The sequence below is a fragment of the Myzus persicae genome, unplaced genomic scaffold (genome assembly GCF_001856785.1).
Source record: "Myzus persicae strain clone G006 unplaced genomic scaffold, MPER_G0061.0, whole genome shotgun sequence".
Lineage (NCBI taxonomy): Eukaryota > Metazoa > Arthropoda > Insecta > Hemiptera > Aphididae > Myzus > Myzus persicae.
In genome coordinates this window covers 392,302-410,990 of record NW_019104156.1, presented here as the reverse complement: position 1 = coordinate 410,990, position 18,689 = coordinate 392,302, and the positions used below count along the sequence as shown (strand labels likewise).

Genomic DNA, 18,689 nt, shown 5'->3' with positions numbered 1-18,689 from the left:
TTTTTCACACCGTTTTACTAATTTTTCCACACCTCATTACAAATTTTTTCACACCACATTCCTAATTTTTTCACACCTCATAACAAATTTTTTCACACCATATTCCTAATTTTTTCACACCTTTTTACTAATTTATTCACACCTCATTACAAATTTTTTCACACCATACTCCTAATTTTTTCACACCTTTTTCCTAATTTTTTCATACCTCATTACAAATTTTTTCACATCATATTGCTAATTTTTTCACACTTTTTTAATAATTTTTTCACACTTCATTACAAATTTTCACACCACATTCCTAATTTTTTCACACCTCATAACAAATTTTTTCACATCAAATTCCTAATTTTTTCACACCGTTTTACTAATTTTTCCACACCTCATTACAAATTTTTTCACACCACATTCCTAATTTTTTCACACCTCATAACAAATTTTTTCACACCATATTCCTAATTTTTTCACACCTTTTTACTTATTTATTCACACCTCATTACAAATTTTTTCACACCATATTCCTAATTTTTTTCACAGCTTTTTACTAATTTTTCACATCTTTTTTTGCCTTCATATTTCACACCTTTTTAATTTCTTTTTTCACACCTTTTTACTAATTTTTTCACACCTTTTTATTTTCATTTTATCACAATTGCAGCGTTAATAGAAGAAGATTGACTTATGTCTGATGGTTCGGAACAGTGCTGGTTTTGGGGGTGATACATGTAATGCGCTGCCTCACTTGTAATTTTCAGGAAAATAAAAAATGGTTGTTTCCTTATAACAGCTCTGGGCTACTGGCTTTTTTTATCTGGCTACATTTTCAAATTGCATTTGGTAAGGTATACAAGTCGCTTTTGCAGCGTTGTCATCAGAAGCCTCACATCCTCAAAACTCTCACTAAACTGCAAATAACTATTTATATTTAAATATTTAATTAAATTATTTTCAATAACGCTTTTTGTATTACCGATTTCATTATAAACAAAATAAATGTTAATTAAAATGTATATTTTGAATGATCTTTTTTTTTTTTGCTTTCTATGCTCTGGCCCTATCTTAACGCATGAGCTATTGCCTATTACGCCCTTTCCATTAAATATTGAGTCCGGCGCCGCCACCGTTAAAGCGCTACGATCGACTGAAGCGGCAGCCGCCGTCGCCTAAGTTTGTACATGCGAGGTGCGACTATTTAGTATTTACACACATGTAAGCTCGTAAAATAACGTGAATAGCGCATGCGCATACCGCTACCAGAGGTGACTTACTCGATGAAAATTAATTTTTTTTAATTCATATTTTCCTATTTTTTATGATCATAATCTATATAATGTGTATTAAAATTTTTTAATGGATATTTTAAAAAACAGAATAAGAATTTAAATTTGAATGTTGGTTTGGTTCATCCTGAAAAGTTGCAAAAATCGAGATACGACGTTTTTCTTTGGGGCCATTGATGTAATCGGGATGGCTATAGTGTCAAATAAGACGCTGTATTGTCGAACTGCTTCAATTAGCGTTTCTTCCATAATAATATATAGCTTAATAAAAAAATTTGAATTCAAAGTCGAAAAAGTTGAAAAACTGCGCTACACATTCGCAAAAAACTGTGTCATAAACACTGTGCGACGCAGACTGACGTAGGAGCAGTACTGCGCTGTCCTACCCTGCAACTTAATTTACGCTCGTCTGTTCAAACCAGTAGATCACAAAAACTGTGCTGCGCTAAGCTACGTCTCAATTTGCGCCCGGCCTCACATATTTTGTAATTTGGTGTATCGACGTGTGGTGTGTGCTGAGAGTGAATTAACTTAATAGCATCAATGCCGAACAGTCAAGACGTTATTTGTATAGTACTGGTCTTATTATATTTTTTAATATATTTTAATTCAATAATTATTGTTATTAATCAATAATAAATAAAAATGAATACAGAATTGGTGGAAACCGGCGATGAAAGTGTTGACCGGCGTCTGCCGTCTGGTATAGTGTATAATGTACATTAGGTACAGTGTTGTCCAAGCTATAGTATTTTATGGTACTTACAACATACACTAATTCTTCTTCTAATTAATTTAAGTAAAACTAGATGGTGCTGAGATAAAAATTAATTCAGTTTACTAATGACTAAATTTATCTATAAGGTCATTAGATCATGGTAAGTAAAACACATTTAAAAAATAAGTATTTGAAATTATCTTTAAATATTTTTTTAAAGTATTTGTATTTGTTCATGAATACTTTTTTTTCCAAGTATTCAAATACGTATTTTAAATACTTTTAGAAGTATCTTTTACAAGACTGATGTCAGATAGGTACCATACTTATTAACCGGTTAATTCAATTCCAGTTATTTAATATTAATTATTATATCTTAAAAGCAGCTAGCAGCAGCCTTATCATAAAATAGTAATTTTTAAAATAAAACTTTAAAGAAAATAAATTTCTAGTATTGGATATCACATAATGATTATTATAGTTGACCTAAAAAAAATTAAGAGGGGGCAAATGCAACCACGGGCCCTCTGAGGACGCCCTCACCTACAGGGGCGGTTCCTGAGACTTGGTTGGGAGGGGGGGCCTAATAGTTGCAACTTTCACAAAACTTATAACAACAAATATAAAACAACAATTTTTACAACTTTTATTATTTATTTTTAGAATAATAACAATACATTATTCTTAGTATTTCCCCAAGTTATTTAGTATTCTCGTAGTCCACGCAGATAGAAGATGCATGTTACAACTCATACACCGACGTACCTCCAATAATTACTTATAAGCTAAAAAAAAACAAAAATAAACTAAGTTGGCGTGTGTAGTTATTAAAATACTTAATGTCATAATAATTATTATATTTATATTATATTTATGCTATTTATAATATTATAATCTTAAAATAATGTATTTTGACAAAACAAGAACAGCCCTAAATTAACATCTAACTCACTTTAATTTGCAACATTATAAAATAGCCATTATACAAAAATATTATAGTATTATGGTTGCACATTTGAAACAATGTTACTTTTTCACAATATACATATTAACGATTCGTTTTCCGCATAATGTTTGTCATTTGAACAACTAATTATTTTTCTGTAATCGTTTTAAAACTATATTTATGTGTACACAAAAAAAATATATATTAATATATTTGAATTTATTCACACAAATTGCAGAAATTAAAACAGAGAGAAATGCTTTCACGATAAAGGTCAGATAAAGTACAACTTCAACATTTCAAAATAATAAAACTTAAGACGATATTAAATAATTTATACCCTGATAAGGAGTGTCAGTATGGTTAGGTTAGGAGGGGGGGGGGAAGCAATATCACCCTTAACATTTAAATTCGTTACCTGCCAGCTAATCTGCCAAAATTCTATTAATTGTACATCGAATAGAACAACAATGTAAATATTTTATAAAATATTTGATATTATATTATTATTATATATATTATATTGAACTATATTATAGTTAGTTAGGGTAATATTTGTATTTATTAAAATATGTGTAGCTTATATAACAAGGGATTTATTTATTTTTGTTTTATTATTTCAAGATTTTAAGACGTATCTATTATTGTAGTTATCTGATAAATCTTTATCTAAGTTAAATTGTATTTCATTGAACAGGAATCTTATTACTCTAAATGTGAGAGCAGTGCAAAGCTTTAAGTCGAATTTTATGTATATAATTAGTATTTAGTTCATCATATTATATTCTTTTAAGTCTACTAATTATTTAAATACATTTTGAAATGTTATATTACTTTATACACTCTTTGGAAGTTTTTGCGTTTAATAGTGTAAAAAAAAAACAGAAGCTACTTTGTATATTTCAATAAATCCGACATAATTTAAAAATGAACTGTTTACACCAACCTACTTCACCAAAAAAACTGAAATTACGCCTTTAAATCTGACGTAGCTTTTATTAATTGCTTAATTGTTTTTTCTGTCTCAAATCAAAAATATATAGCTTATACCTGGTATTTACTTTGTACGATTATAATATTATTGTAACAAACGATGTATAAACCTTTTTGGAACCCCGTGACGACATTGTTGTTTTCACCGCGGTAATGAAAAAGCGCAGTTCACGTGGCATAATAATAAATTAATAAAACAGTTGCAACGTTTATTACAATAGTATTATTTTAATATTTCGCAGTTGCGCGTTGTACATAATTTGACATATTGTAATAATGAAATAAACCACAATTATTATTACATTATTGTTATGGTATTTTTGGCGCATTCTTATAATATGCTACGCTGATGCAGTTATTGAAGATGTGTGATAAGAATACTAAGAAGCAATGCACTATGTTCGAAGTCGGCCGTTTATTAATGTATCGAACACAGAATTTTCGTTAGTGAAATACACTCTAGAAACCGCTAAATCCGTTATTCTCACATATATCAACAACGGCATTCAGAATGCGTGTAAAAAATGTGTCGCTTAATAAAGTTAATTCATTTAATACGATTAGTTACGGTACAGGTGACGTTTTTCAAGAGTTCCCTATAATATTGTATGAATAGTATATACCAGGGTTTGAACAAAATCTAGTCGTTACTTAGAATAAAACGTTACACGACTTTTTGTGCTTATTGTTATTTGGATCTAAAATGTTGTACACAATTTGTGTTAGTCGTTATTTTGAATTAAAACATTTTAGATTTTTAAAGGAGATAACATTTTGACAAAAAATGTCTGCAGTATAATATGATAGGGGGAGGGGGGGCAACTATTGTCAGAATTAATCATTTTTTTTAATTTATAGAGGGGAATGATTTAAAGCCTGAATTGAATTTGGTTTTTTTAACAATTTCATCTCAAATTGCATTATGTGTTTATAAAAAAGACAATTTCAAGCTTTTTTAGAAATTATTTTACACTACTATTTGAAATAAAATAAAATATCAGATTTCAATGCTGGCTGTAGAAGGACCTTCCAGTAAAAAAAAAAAAAACATTTATCCAAATCCGACAATACTCGAGGCCTGAAAAATTATCCTGTGATGTAATTTTTGTTAGTATAATACCACCCTACTCCATAAATAGGTATCGGAGAGCAGATAAATGGAAACGTATTATAAGTTATAAACGCGAGTATGAGGGATGTGAAAGAATACAAATTTTAGCTGAGGTAAGGTAAGGTAAGGTAAGTACCACGATAACCATTAAACAGTCTGCAAATGTTAAACATTTTTAAATAAATATACCATATCTTACAAAGTAGCATCTCATGCAATAATAATAGTTGTCGATCGATCTTGTTTTTATACTCAGTTAAAATTCGTATTTTTCTATTTGTATAAATTGCATGAACACAGCAACAATATCGTGCTGCGGATCATTGTGCACTTTAAAAATAGCCGGTAAAAATGCAAAAGCTGACGGTTTCAAAACAAATAAAAATTGAGCTTATAATTTTCACGATATTTATGTATTATATAATAATTTACATATATAAATATGGTTTACTTCAATAAATAATAAATATTGAGATAATATATAGATAAAAAATATTATTTACAAATAAATAGAATATAAATAATAATCGTCGTGGTCACAATAATGCATAATATTAAATTATTATAATAATATATGGGGCACGACGAAAAGGATGTTTCTAAAATAGAATCGTCGACGTACTATACAACTACACGAGTCGTTAAATTTGCAAGTGCTCGTTCGACACCCGTGTATGTACTCGCGAGCCCCCCGTTTCATCCAAATCGTGCACACCGCATATATCATGAAATATATATTACAATATAATAATATTACACACTCACAAACCGACCGTTTTTTTTAGAAAAAAAAAATAATAACTTAACTATAATATGTTGTGTTTACTGCACAAACGCGATCATGCTATTATGTACACAATATAATTATTGAATAATAATACGAAGTACGTCATATACGCTACAATAATATAATAATAATATGCGTTGGGTCGGGTGTCTTAGTCTAGATTTTCGAGTCATTTTTCGTTGGCGTGGTCGTCTTCGGGTGTGGGAATGTAAGCACGGTAAGCAACCCAATGAGGTTCGTGCACCATGGACTTTCTCGCCCATCCGCTGCCGCCGTGTCCGTTGACGCCCGCCCAGCCACTGGGCACTCCGGCGCCTAGAAGTAAAAAAAAAAGTCATTAAAAAATCGATCGCTAAATTGTTGCTGATGGAGCAATGAATGAGAAAATTGCGGCCACGTCAGCCTATCGATGGTCAGTCATCGTGAACATCGCGATGACGGAGTAGATTACCATATTATTGTACACGCATACCGCGTGAACTGGGGAACAACAGCTCATGAGACAATAATAATACAGTCGCAATTACTAGACAACCTCGATGAATCGAATTTTTTCTTGTCCCCTGCGCCCATACACCTTTTTAAGTCATGTTTGAAGTATATAACTCAAAAAATAGATAAGTCGAATTTATTTTTATTTGCCCTGAGATTCGAATTTTTGAGTTATGGATAGTAGACTGCATACCTAACAATAATCAACTGTTAAGCAATTATCGTCATAGTTACCTCTACAAAATTTCACAGAGTCGAAGTGCAGGACATTAAACTTCTGATTTCTACTCTAAAAAGGCAGTGTAGACATAAATGGTTTTTAGTGTGATAATTAGAAATACGAAACACTAAGTTTTCGAAATTAACATGGAGTTACGTCTTATTCGTGGCTTATCATTAACCATCATTAATTGCATATATTCAGATTTTGGGTGCTTAACTATTGCTGAAAGACATTTTTTTAATATCACATTGAATTATTTAAAAGCATGACTAAATATATTATATGCATAATCACAACTTTTTGATACGCTGGTGTTATGGTCTCAACTGGAGTCTGAAAGTGCATATTGTCACTTCGATTTATTAGTTAAAAAAACAATACAAAATGATTAATTCTTTGGAAAATAAAGCTAAAAACACTACCAGGTGAAATTCCTTTCTATGATAAATCATGCAATATAGATATCTATAGATATCTAATATAATACATAATAGTATGTGAGCAGCCCATAACTAAAATGCAACTCGGTGAGAACACACCTACCTAGTTATTTAGCCATGTTTAAAAGATACCTAAACAACACATAGTGGAACGATACAAAATTAATCAATATTATACTATACGGTAATGTTATGTAGGTATAGTGCATCTATTTTCAGTTGATTTGTTAATGTGTGCTGTTTTATCGGTATGCAACGGTATAATAGGCATTTACTATCGTTTTAATTGACTATCGCTCATTTTCGTACTGTGGGAAATATCAACAAAAGAAAATGTAAACGAAAATATTCAAATGTAAGTCTTATTGTGAACTATGGGTTATGATCTGTTTGCCTCGAACCGATATGTAACCTCAGGCTAGACCTCCATTTTCCACTAACGATGTAAACCTTAACAATTAGCGGTTGGTCGCGGTTACGTAGATTCCGTGGAAAATGCGAGTCATCGTCGTTTTTCACTCGTACCTGATGAATAGGAGTCTTGGCCGCCGGCGTACGTGTTGTCGCCGCCGCCGATGTGCGATCCCGCCGAGTAGCTGTCGGCACCGCCACCCGTCGACCAACCTGTTGCCGTGTGACCGGACACCCATCCTGCCGCTGTCCCAGCGCCGTACTCCGCGGCTCCACCGCCTCCTCCCCCGTGGTTGTCGTGTACGATGATCACTTCTTTGCCTAAGTCGTTTGACGTAAGTTTGTCACCGGCATTGTCGTTTTTACTACCCGCGTGTGATATGTACTTACCAGATCCACCTCCACCGCTCTTCTTGCCCTTCAGCAGCTGTGCCAAGCTCATCAGCAAAGCGAGTTTGCTCAAGAGCAGCGCTTTAATGGCCTTCACCTTGATCATCAACATCATCAGCGGACCCATGAGCGCCATTTTGCCCATCAGTCCCATCATCATCATGTGCATCATTTTCTTGTATTTTTTTCCCTTTCCTCGGCCTGATTTTGAAAAACAAGCATGATAACACGATTAAATAATTATTACAATAGTTCGAAAAAATCGATGATAGAATTCTAACAAACATATTCTACTGTTTATTCAATCTCGAGTGGAATGATTATTGTTATATTAGTAATATCATTGTTAATTAGTTGGTTAGTAATGCGCGTTTAACAATTATACTATACACCATTTATTTTTTCATTTATTTCCCACATGTCGGTGAAATTGAATTTTAGAACAATGTCTATATCAATAGCAAATTAAGTATGAAATTAAATGTGTTCTATTGAAATGAAATATACTCTCATTAAAAATATCGTATATAATTTAGGTAAGTACTGCGACTGCAATTATTGGCACGTACTGCGGCGTAGCTATTTTTTTGAAAGTACGATGGGTGTTTAAGTACAATATAATGTATGCCTGGAAATATTACAATAACAATGTGTACATATATTAAAAAGTATACACCGTTTGCACTATAATGTGTTGCGATTCGTAACACGTTTTACATTTTCGTCGAGGAGTTTCTTTTAATAATATCGCGTTAATTAAACCATACGGAAAATATAAGTAATTTTCCGGCGTCGTCGTCGTGCGCTACAGGTTTTCGAATAACTTTAACACTCCGGATCCAATCGCAGCGACTAAAAGTGAAAATTCGACAACGAGTGTAAAATATATCATATTATCATTATTATTATTTGTAGTTTGTCCGTCGTCCACGACGATCGCCATCGCGGATTATGTACGTCGTTTTATTTTCTTCTTCGTCTCCCCTCGGAGCCGACGGCTGGAGACGAGTATCGATAATAATTTGGACGTCGCCACCGTCGCAGTCGTCCGCCTGTCGATTATGGAAAAATAATTGACGTTTCGTCGGAAAATTTAACGACTCGCGATTCGTCAGGGTGTATTGACAAAATGTATGGAGTTTTACACGAGCGATACACATAACTGGTACGATTAAAGAGCCGTAATCAAGTGACTGTTGTGCGTGGTACCATACCATATTATATTGTATAGGTATACCACGCTGAACGACTATATCACATAATGATAATAAAAATAATAATATACTTTGATGGTAATTTATGTGATCGGTGGCCTGTAAAAGTCGCATCCAGGTCAGATAATATCGCGTCGAACAATAATTATATCGCTTTATATTGTATACAGGTGCCTATATAGTAGGAATAGTTAAAGAGATAATAGAAGAAAGAGGAAAATAAAAATACGAAACATGACGTGTATTAGGTATACTGAAAACTTAACTGGTAATTAGTAATTAATAATTACGTATAGACTCGGTGCTCGATTATCACTCGCCTTAAAGAAAATATGTCTTTCTCAGCTTTCCTCTTAATTAATATTGACATAAAAACAATCAGACTGAACACACGAAACGAATTTCTGTCTAATAGTAAAAATAAAATATCGATCGTAGACCATCTACCGGTAAGTTTCTGGTGCAAGCGCAAACTCATGATATACTTATACCTATACGTCTGTATAATGACATAATGTCAATAATATATTAATACGAAGTGAAGACTCACGTGCGTTGTACAAAACTTAATTTTAAACATACAAAGTGTGAAAAATGTAATTTTTATCGCATTATTAAAAATAACAGATGTGAAATTTCAGTGTGACATTGCAACTTTGCTTAGTGGTGGTTTGTGTGAGAATAATTAAATAACTATAACGTTCAAATTAAACAATAATATAAATCGGTTCTTGTAAACGTTTTTGTGTTTTGATTAAAATATTAAACAATGTATACTAACATTTAAAATAAAAATTGAATTTATTTTTAACTTTCAAAATCAAATAATATTTATCACATAATTTGTTTGCATAATTTAACTGTTTCATTTTATATTTTCGATTTTTGATAATTTGTTCAAATATCAATATATTATGTTTCTTTGTCCTAAACGTATAATTTGATTATATATTGAGCATTTTTTTTTTACATTTTTCAATCACTTATTATACTTTTTGTATCAACATTACTTCCAATAGTTTGTTTAGTTATATTATCGGAATATTAGATAATGGACGATCGGAAAAGTTGCTTTGGTGCAGATGGTATAGTATTCCCAGAGCTTTTCAACATTTTTTTTTACAACTTCGCCCATCTATTAAGATCCATAAAATAGTGACTCACTTAAAATTAATTAATTAAATTTTAAAAAAGCAACAATTATAAACCTATAATATGTAAATTGAGAATGAGCTGACTATCTTCACACTTGTCTTTTCTGCGGTTTTTTATCATCAAGTCACAACTCCATAATAATTTCATACGTATTTCATACTTCAAACACATACAATATTTAAATAAACAGTTTTTCGGAGACACACACATACACCGCGGTAATCCGCAACACACCTGTTGAGAACCACTGTCCTATCCTATACAACATCGAAGACAGTCACCACACGTACCTTCTCCGATGGCCCGAGACAAGTTTATGTCCAAAGTGTTGCCGGGGATGGACCGAGCGTTTCCTTTTAGCGCCGCCGTGATTCCGGATGGCAAAGTGACGCGGAGAATGTGCGACCCGATGAAACGGTCGAGGGTGTGCACCATTAGCGCAGACAGGGCGCTCTGTTCGTCGACGGTGTTGAGTCTGGCCATCAGGTCGGTCTCGTTCAGGGGTGGTCGCATGTCCCTCTTGATCCTGACCACCGACAGCAGATCACCCAAAACGCTGAATCCTGCAAAAATATAACCGTTTGAGTGAGTACAAGACGACAAAATATACCTATATACTTTGGATAGATATCTAGAATAGGTACGCTCTACGTTTAATTCAAAATGAATCATTGTTTGTACAAATTAAATATAAGATTTGTGAATTCATTATTTAAACATATTTTTTTTTTGTTTGTCAATTCAGTTTACTACTGCAGGCCAATGAATAGTTGGCAGGTACAATTTTTCATATTAGTATTAGTTCGTGGTTTTATCAACCGTTTTATCATTTTCATTAAGTACGACATGTTTCATTACGACTTGTTACAAACAAGTGGTATCAGATTGTGATTAATTTGAATGTAAATTAATACATGACCCAAAGAGGTAATTTATTGGAGACGATCGCATGAGTCCAACGACAATGACACCAATCGGTCAATTGTTGTAATTTTTTAATAGTATTGATCTAGATTTAAAACGTCGAAGCGGTCGGTGAGTAGTAATACTATTATCAACTACAGTCGTTGTATTGTTGAGATAATCTCGATTCGCGACTCTCAGTCGGAGAAAACTAATCGACCTAGAGGGTGGTGGCCTGTTAAAATAAAAATGTTTCAAACAAACGGCCAGATAACCTTGCACCAGACTGGTGATTTGTCACGCCCGTTTAATCAAATTATTCTGTAAATTTTTGTTTCTGAATTTTGTCTGCATCATTTTTTTTTACTATGTGTATAGGTTCAGTAAGTGCAAAACGCACTAATAAAACATTCTCCGTCATCCCGGCAGGAGTAAAAAATTGTGAAATTGTTATTTGAACAGACGATGCAGTAGAGTCTGCAGTTTGCAGTCTAACGGACGTTTAGGAAGAAAACGGCAGCGAGACCATGGAGTTCCCACATGAAAAAAAAGTGAGTCGTATATTAATGCGTTATTATAATAATGTACTGGTTCAGAGAGGAGATCTGGAGTGGAGGAGCGGTGACATCGTGACTGGTCAAAGATCGAACACGAATGTGTGGTGTACGAAAGAAAAATGCGATAGAAAAATAAAGAAAACTTAAGAGCAGAGTAGCTGATGAAATTACCATTACAAAGGGCTTTGTACACACACACACACGTTCACTATCTATCATTATTGTACTTACTATACACACGGCAAATGGGATTTATAATATGTGTATATAGTGTGAATGGGATGGAGAACACAATGGTTCGTCTTCGCGGCGTCGTGTGACCCATTAATGGTGTTTAAATACGATGAATCCATAGCGGTGACAGTGTGATGATGATGATGATGATGATGATAATAACAGCAATGACAACAATAATAATAATAATAATAAATGGATAATAGTCGTCGTCGTCTATAAAGTCTCATGTGGCCGATATAAATATGAAAATATGGTTATAATATATTATTATTAATATAATTATCATCATCATCACACATGGGACCCACCTGACGGTAAACTATAATAATATGTCGGCCGATGTGGGTTACGGCGTTTTCCCGACAGCCTGTTTTCCTGCGGCCTACGCGCCAATCGAAATCTCAGCTCGCCGCAGAAGAAACCGTCGCGAATGACGGCGGCGGATCCTTTATATCATCATTATTATTATTATATTGTAATGGCCCGGTCCGCGGTAAATAGACGAAAACTAGAATATATAGTATTGAACGCGAAAACAAAAGTAAACAACGTAGTACAATAATAATAATAACAACAATAATAATAATATCGTCTGGCTGCATACTATATATACATAAGTACACTGCAGTGTGCCGGCGTTTCTAATTCACCGGGAAAACTGACAGATTTTGCTAATTTCCGGAGGCGAAAACAATAATAATACATTTTTTTCAAACTCTCCTATCTCGTTTTCTGCGGGTCCTCTCTTGAAATGGCGGTCCATTATAATGTCTAATTATCTCTCGAAGAGTGTAACTACGTATTTTCGTAATATTTGCGAGTTAGTTGGAAATAAAATATTTATAAGTAAGCGGGTGGTAATAATTATTAATTATATTGTACGGGTTCTTGAAATAAACACACGCTATTGTATTGCTATTTGCTATTATGTCAATAATTGTATCAATGCGCCAATAGAGTGATTGATCAATAGAAGATGGATAATATGTTTTTTTTTTTCTGGACAGTAATTTATTATTGCGTATAAAAAAATGTCTGTTGACAAACACACGGTATCACGTGCTCACGGTGTTTATGCATTTTTTACTTTTTAGTTTTTACGTCTGTTTTTATAGTTACTTATATAAAATGTATTAATACATTAAAATATATTTAATACTCGGCAAAATCTGATTCGAGCTCAATTGTTCGACTTTAATTTCGTATTTTGTCAAGGCGTTTATACTTTATATTATTATGTATACCTACCATTATTATGTCGGGGAAACCGATTTCAATTTTTATTTGATTCCGTCACTTTTGCTCTCTCGATACATTGAGATAATTCGATCTCAGAACTATCCAATATTATAAGAGTCATCATAATTAAATTATCAACAATCGACGCCGACGATGACTACTTATAACACCGTCGTGAAAAAAGTGTTTAAACGTCCTTCGATTTCGCGGGTTTAATCGCATTTAATCTCTTCTCGGACGAACCTCTCTCAAGTAACTGCGGCCTGCCTAAATATACATCAATTATAATAATATCGACCGACTCGTAGTATTCGGAGAGTTTCTACTTTTTTTTATACGTTACAATTTAACACGTTTTCATAAAAATATCGTCTACTATTATGAATCATCTCAGACTTGCTGTAGTTTAAGCATATATATATAGGTACCAATAGTACAACACATAACACTGCAGCAGCCCACTTTTTGCGTTATTCATTCCTCTGCAATACTATACGAGCGATGATGTTTCGGATTGTTTTTTTTCACTCTTTCCATTTTCCAGTGGTGAGAACCATGTTGAAATTCCATCACCCCATAGCCTAGTAATAATAATAATATGGCACGGAGCACAATAGGACACTCGGCGCATTATTCATATATATATATATTATATATATATATACGTAGGTATACCTCACACTAGAATACGTCATTGTGCTGCCCATTCTCTATCGACTGTAAATACAGAACGATATTGTAATGAGAACGAGTTATTATATTATTGTACGTTTACGTTATTATTATAGAAATGTCGTAAAATATTATTATTGAAAGAAAAAAACCGATTATACGAGTGTTAAGGAATAAGACCAAATACCTGCAGTCATCGTCGCCGGACAACACGTTTAATACAATATATTATTTATTATTTATCTTGGACACCGTCGTCACCATCGCATTGTGCGTGGAAAACGTGCGTTTATTTTTCTATAATGAAATAAAATTCGGCGATTGACGGGTAGTACAATTAATCCGGCACGTCACGTTAGACGAGATTCGGACGTCACGTCGACGTACGTTTTAAATGGGTCTATCTATTATTATTTATTATTATAATATTATAATACATAATATTATACTCAAATTCATTATGCGGTATAGTAAATAATGTATTATTAAGTATAACGAATATTTTAGGGACGTGTCATTATTATTATTATTATTATTATTATTATGCGTTATTTGATGAGAAAAATATTGTAATATTTAACAGCCCATTGTTCTTTGGTCACTATATTACAGTACTATGGAATCACGTTCAATAAACATCAGAACGTCGTTAAAGTATAACAAACTATAATGTGTATGCGGTCGAGTTAGTGAAATGAACGAGGGGAACCGTGACTTGTCTATGTGTATTTAAAATTGAATCATACCGAATCTTAAATAAAAAATAAAATATATATATAGGCGATAAAAGTGATTGATATATATTTTTTATGTCTATATGAATAGTATATGAATAGTATTTAAATATTTAACATTCGGTTACATTCGGTCCAACCGAAAATGAAAACACCAAGGCCGATTTCACCATGCTTTCAACTTAATTTTGACATTTTCCACGGGAACCCGCGTCTGTCTCTCAACAATTGTTTGCGTATTGAATTGATCATTGTATTTTTACTATTTAAAATAATGGATTCGTCTGAAATTATTAGTGTCAAATTATCGAGACATTTGTAAATTATTTGTTTTGCTACACAATTCAATCGAATTTTTTTTCTCCGGCAGGTTATATCTTATTCATTAAACAGTCGTAAGTATAATATGCTAATTTTTTCCTTATGTGTGATTTACTTCAAATGTTTCAAAAAATACTAATGAAACATGAATATTATATTATCCCGTCGCTTTCTCATTATTTTAACAAAAAATCGAATTTGGTCGTTAATGGTTATTGTCGGAAAGAGATCCACATCTGATCCAACCGAAAGTAAACTGTTGAATTCTACGCTTATATTTCGGCCACTGGTATTAAGCGTTTCACTTCAGTAAGATCTATTGTCAAGTTTTTGAATAGATATTTTGGTGCTAGTTTAACAACTAACTATAACCCAACTATACGCTACTTGAAATGTTTTTCCGGCTTTCCTATATTTTTTTATTATTATTTTTTTTTTTTGTCAGAGAATAACAAATTGAAATAAACATGACCATAGAAATCGGCTGAGAAGATCTAAGCACGTAAAAATGATGGTGTGATGACTCTAAATATTGACACAACTCTAACACTAGACACGTAAGTTTACATATTATTATTATCTTTTATCCGAGATATAATAAAACGAGAAATGGCAATCAATAATCCTTTTATTCACTTCTACCCCTCAGGGAAGTGGAGCAATTTATACATCAATACATGGGTAGAACTAAAAAATTAAAATGTATAAAAAGTATACGATGTAATATAATATCCGTCTAGTGTATACGTTGTACATGAAGGTACTTAAACTACTCTCAAATTAGGAGGATAGGTGGGCCTTTAAAACTGTAAATATTATATGTGACATATTTAAAGCACTTATATTATTATTATTATTATTCGTTATTCATTATATCTGGAAATTTTTATATAAATATAGGATAGAATAAATATAGAATTTATTGACATATTATAATAAAGTATTAAAACAGTTTTTATAAACAGACAACAGTTGTATAGGTGGTATATTATTATAATATATTATATCGTCGTAGTTCAATAATGTAGAAACCAAATTGCCCAAATTATACGGAAAATATGGTGAAAGGTCAATTTTTATAATTTGCTACCTATCTATAAACAATGTGTTTAATGGGCCGCAATTTTCTTAACGTTACCTCAATGTACACATCTATAATATGATACAATTAAGCGACCGTATACCTACGTGGTACTACGGTACCTACGCGTATACCTACTTAAGTACTTATATAGTTATAACATTTTCTTGTTTAAAAAATCATATCACAGTGGTATTTTGTTTTTTTAAATTTTTTTTTATATATTATAATATTATGACGGTATAATGATATAAATATATATTTTTTTAATTTTCGAAACTACACAATATATAATGACGTAGTCACGTATCAAATTTCCAACGGCATTAATCTATAATAAAAATAGTATCAAACGTTTATCGTCTACATTTTTTTGTAGGCATGTTACTCATAATCAATAATAATATTTTAGCGATGGGAGTGTTTTTCGAATCTACTACACTATATGTCTATATCATATTTTAATGTCGCATGTCACTAATAGGGACTTGCACTTACCCATGTCAAATGTTCGACGGTGTAATATTTTAAATTTAATAAAAATCACTGTCTTCTGTCATTTGGTTTTAATTTTATTTGCGACAGGACATAGTGTTATAACAGTGATATTATTTTTATATATATATTTAACATTGTATTATGAGGAAAAAACTTCTTAATAGATTTCACGGGCGGAATACACGGACCGATAATTTGTGTTTCGAACGAATAAAGCGCGTTACACGCCCAGAAACCGATTTCGCACAAAACCGTTTTCACGGCATAACGCCACACAGCCATAATATACAATATTATATATATATATATAATAATATTATATATATATATATATATATATATATATGTATTAATACATTTTTTTTTATTATTCGCTCGATCATCGGACGACGAAAACCTGTAAACAGCTATGGAGGGGCTTCGTACTTTTGCAGGTTACAAGTGTACCTACCGTGTCGGTATGAGTGACGATAAGCGAATAAGAAGTCAAAAGATATTCGGGATGAACCTGTACTGAAACCCTTTGTAACGGCGTGTTTACAAAAAATTATCATCGAAATTTATAAACATTTAAATCGATCTTGTCTAAATCAAGGGGCAGGTGCATAAGCCTGTGTCTGACTGACTATGTCACTGCGGACATTAGGTACCCGCTATGAGGAAACGAAAACACGGTTACGGTGACGACTACCAACACTCACCTTTCATCCTGCCCAGTTTGTCCAGGAACAACAACAACTTGCGCTGGACGCACGGGAACGACAGCTGCATCAGACAGTCGGTGTAGATGTCGACCAGATGGGCGCTCGGGTCAGTGGTCGGGTCGTCCTGTTTTTCCTGCAACAGCGAGTTGGTTGCGGTGCCGGCTGCCTGATCGGAGCCCATCGTGAAGCTCAGGAACCTCGAGTCCCTGCTATCGTCTTCGCCACTGCCAATGGTGCTGTTGTACACCACTATGGTCGGCGGAGATTCGGAGGCGCTTGCAGCGCCGAAGATCGCGGACTCCGTGGTCCAGTCTGCGGTTGCCGACGAGCCGTTCGCTACCGCGGTCGCGGTTTCCGGGACGGCTAGGGCGCTGGCGGACGCGCACCAAGCCGCCGCGGTTAACAACATTGACACCGCGCACGACACCATGGTAGTAATATCGTACGTCGTGCCGGAGACGGAGTTAAGTCGACGGGTTTATGTGTTATAAATTAATCTTAAGAAATCGATAATAAACGTTGACGCGACCGGTGGAAACGAAATAAAAATGAGACGCGTATGAAGACGAATTATATTAACTATTAATAATTCACTGGTTGTACCGAACGCGAACGTTACCAGAGCGGTATAACTACAACGAACACGAGTCCAAGACGTTTTATACGACCGTCTGAGCGGGCCTTCCAGTGTTATAGTGGCTGTGGAGGACTCCCCTTCCTAAACGACGACATCCGCGAAGACCGCGCGCTACTGCAGCAACCAGTGGCGGTGGCGTTAAGCCGAAACCGCGAAGAACGCGATACGCGAGAGTTGTCGTTTTTACCGTTGTTACTTTTTTCAATAATTGTTCGACGAAAATTACAAGGCACACACGATGTAATACTATCTCGATAACGATTATCCGAGTTAATGGATATCAATATTATAATAATGTTATTATCTCCCGGCGGAAACAATTTCCAACAACAAATCCATTAGGTACCATCTGAAACACTATACATTATGTAAAATCCATGAAGATAATGATATTGTCGAACGCATGACGCTCATATTCGCGTATAATGTTCTGTATATTATTTTACTAATTATTATGTTACTTGAATCGAATGCAGCTGAAGTGTGCAGGACGAGGATTTCGAAAATTATTAAATTGAAAATGGAAAGGCATACAGAGGCGATAAAATATATTTTATGGCATAGGTACGTATTTTATGATGTACAGTTGAGTCTTGATAACTCGAATTTCAAAGAGAATAAAAATACATTAAACTTATATATGTATTTTGAAGTTATATACCTCATACACAAGTTTTTTTTATTATTTATAAAAATATTTACACACTGTTAACTGACACAATAGGTATATTTACAACTTAAAAACACTGCAAGGAGCAAGAAAAATACGTGAGTTATCGAGGTTCAATTAGATGACCAACTGTATTCAATACTTATGCAATATTGCTATTATAGTAATTTATTTTACTTTTCTTTTGTTTTACAGAATTATGCAGAAAACTAACATGAATTTTTACTCTATACCCCCCCCCCCCCAATTTATTCATCTGGACTATTTTGTTTACCA

The 18,689-nt window shown here is 33.3% G+C and overlaps 1 protein-coding gene across 1 annotated transcript; it reads right to left on the bottom strand.

Annotated features, from left to right (window-relative positions):
- Positions 1–5,848: 5,848 nt before the first annotated feature.
- On the bottom strand, positions 5,849–17,785 carry LOC111039440. The gene is made up of 5 exons (XM_022322963.1): positions 17,104–17,785; positions 10,451–10,723; positions 7,792–7,992; positions 7,516–7,722; positions 5,849–6,150 (listed from the first exon to the last, which is right to left on the bottom strand). Exons 1-5 carry the CDS (start codon positions 17,534–17,536, stop codon positions 6,005–6,007), a joined length of 1,260 nt encoding a protein of 419 aa, XP_022178655.1. The 5' UTR covers positions 17,537–17,785; the 3' UTR covers positions 5,849–6,004.
- Between the last annotated feature and the right edge of the window lie 904 nt (positions 17,786–18,689).

Excerpts from the sequence above, each read along its gene's own strand:
- LOC111039440 (XM_022322963.1), bottom strand. The coding sequence starts at position 17,536 with ATGGTGTCGTGCGCGGTGTCAATGTTGTTAACCGCGGCGGCTTGGTGC. Across the intron at positions 10,724-17,103 it reads CAAACTGGGCAGGATGAAAG|GATTCAGCGTTTTGGGTGAT; the intron begins GTGAGTGTTGGT and ends ATATTTTTGCAG. Across the intron at positions 7,723-7,791 it reads GAGCGGTGGAGGTGGATCTG|GCAAAGAAGTGATCATCGTA; the intron begins GTAAGTACATAT and ends CAAACGACTTAG.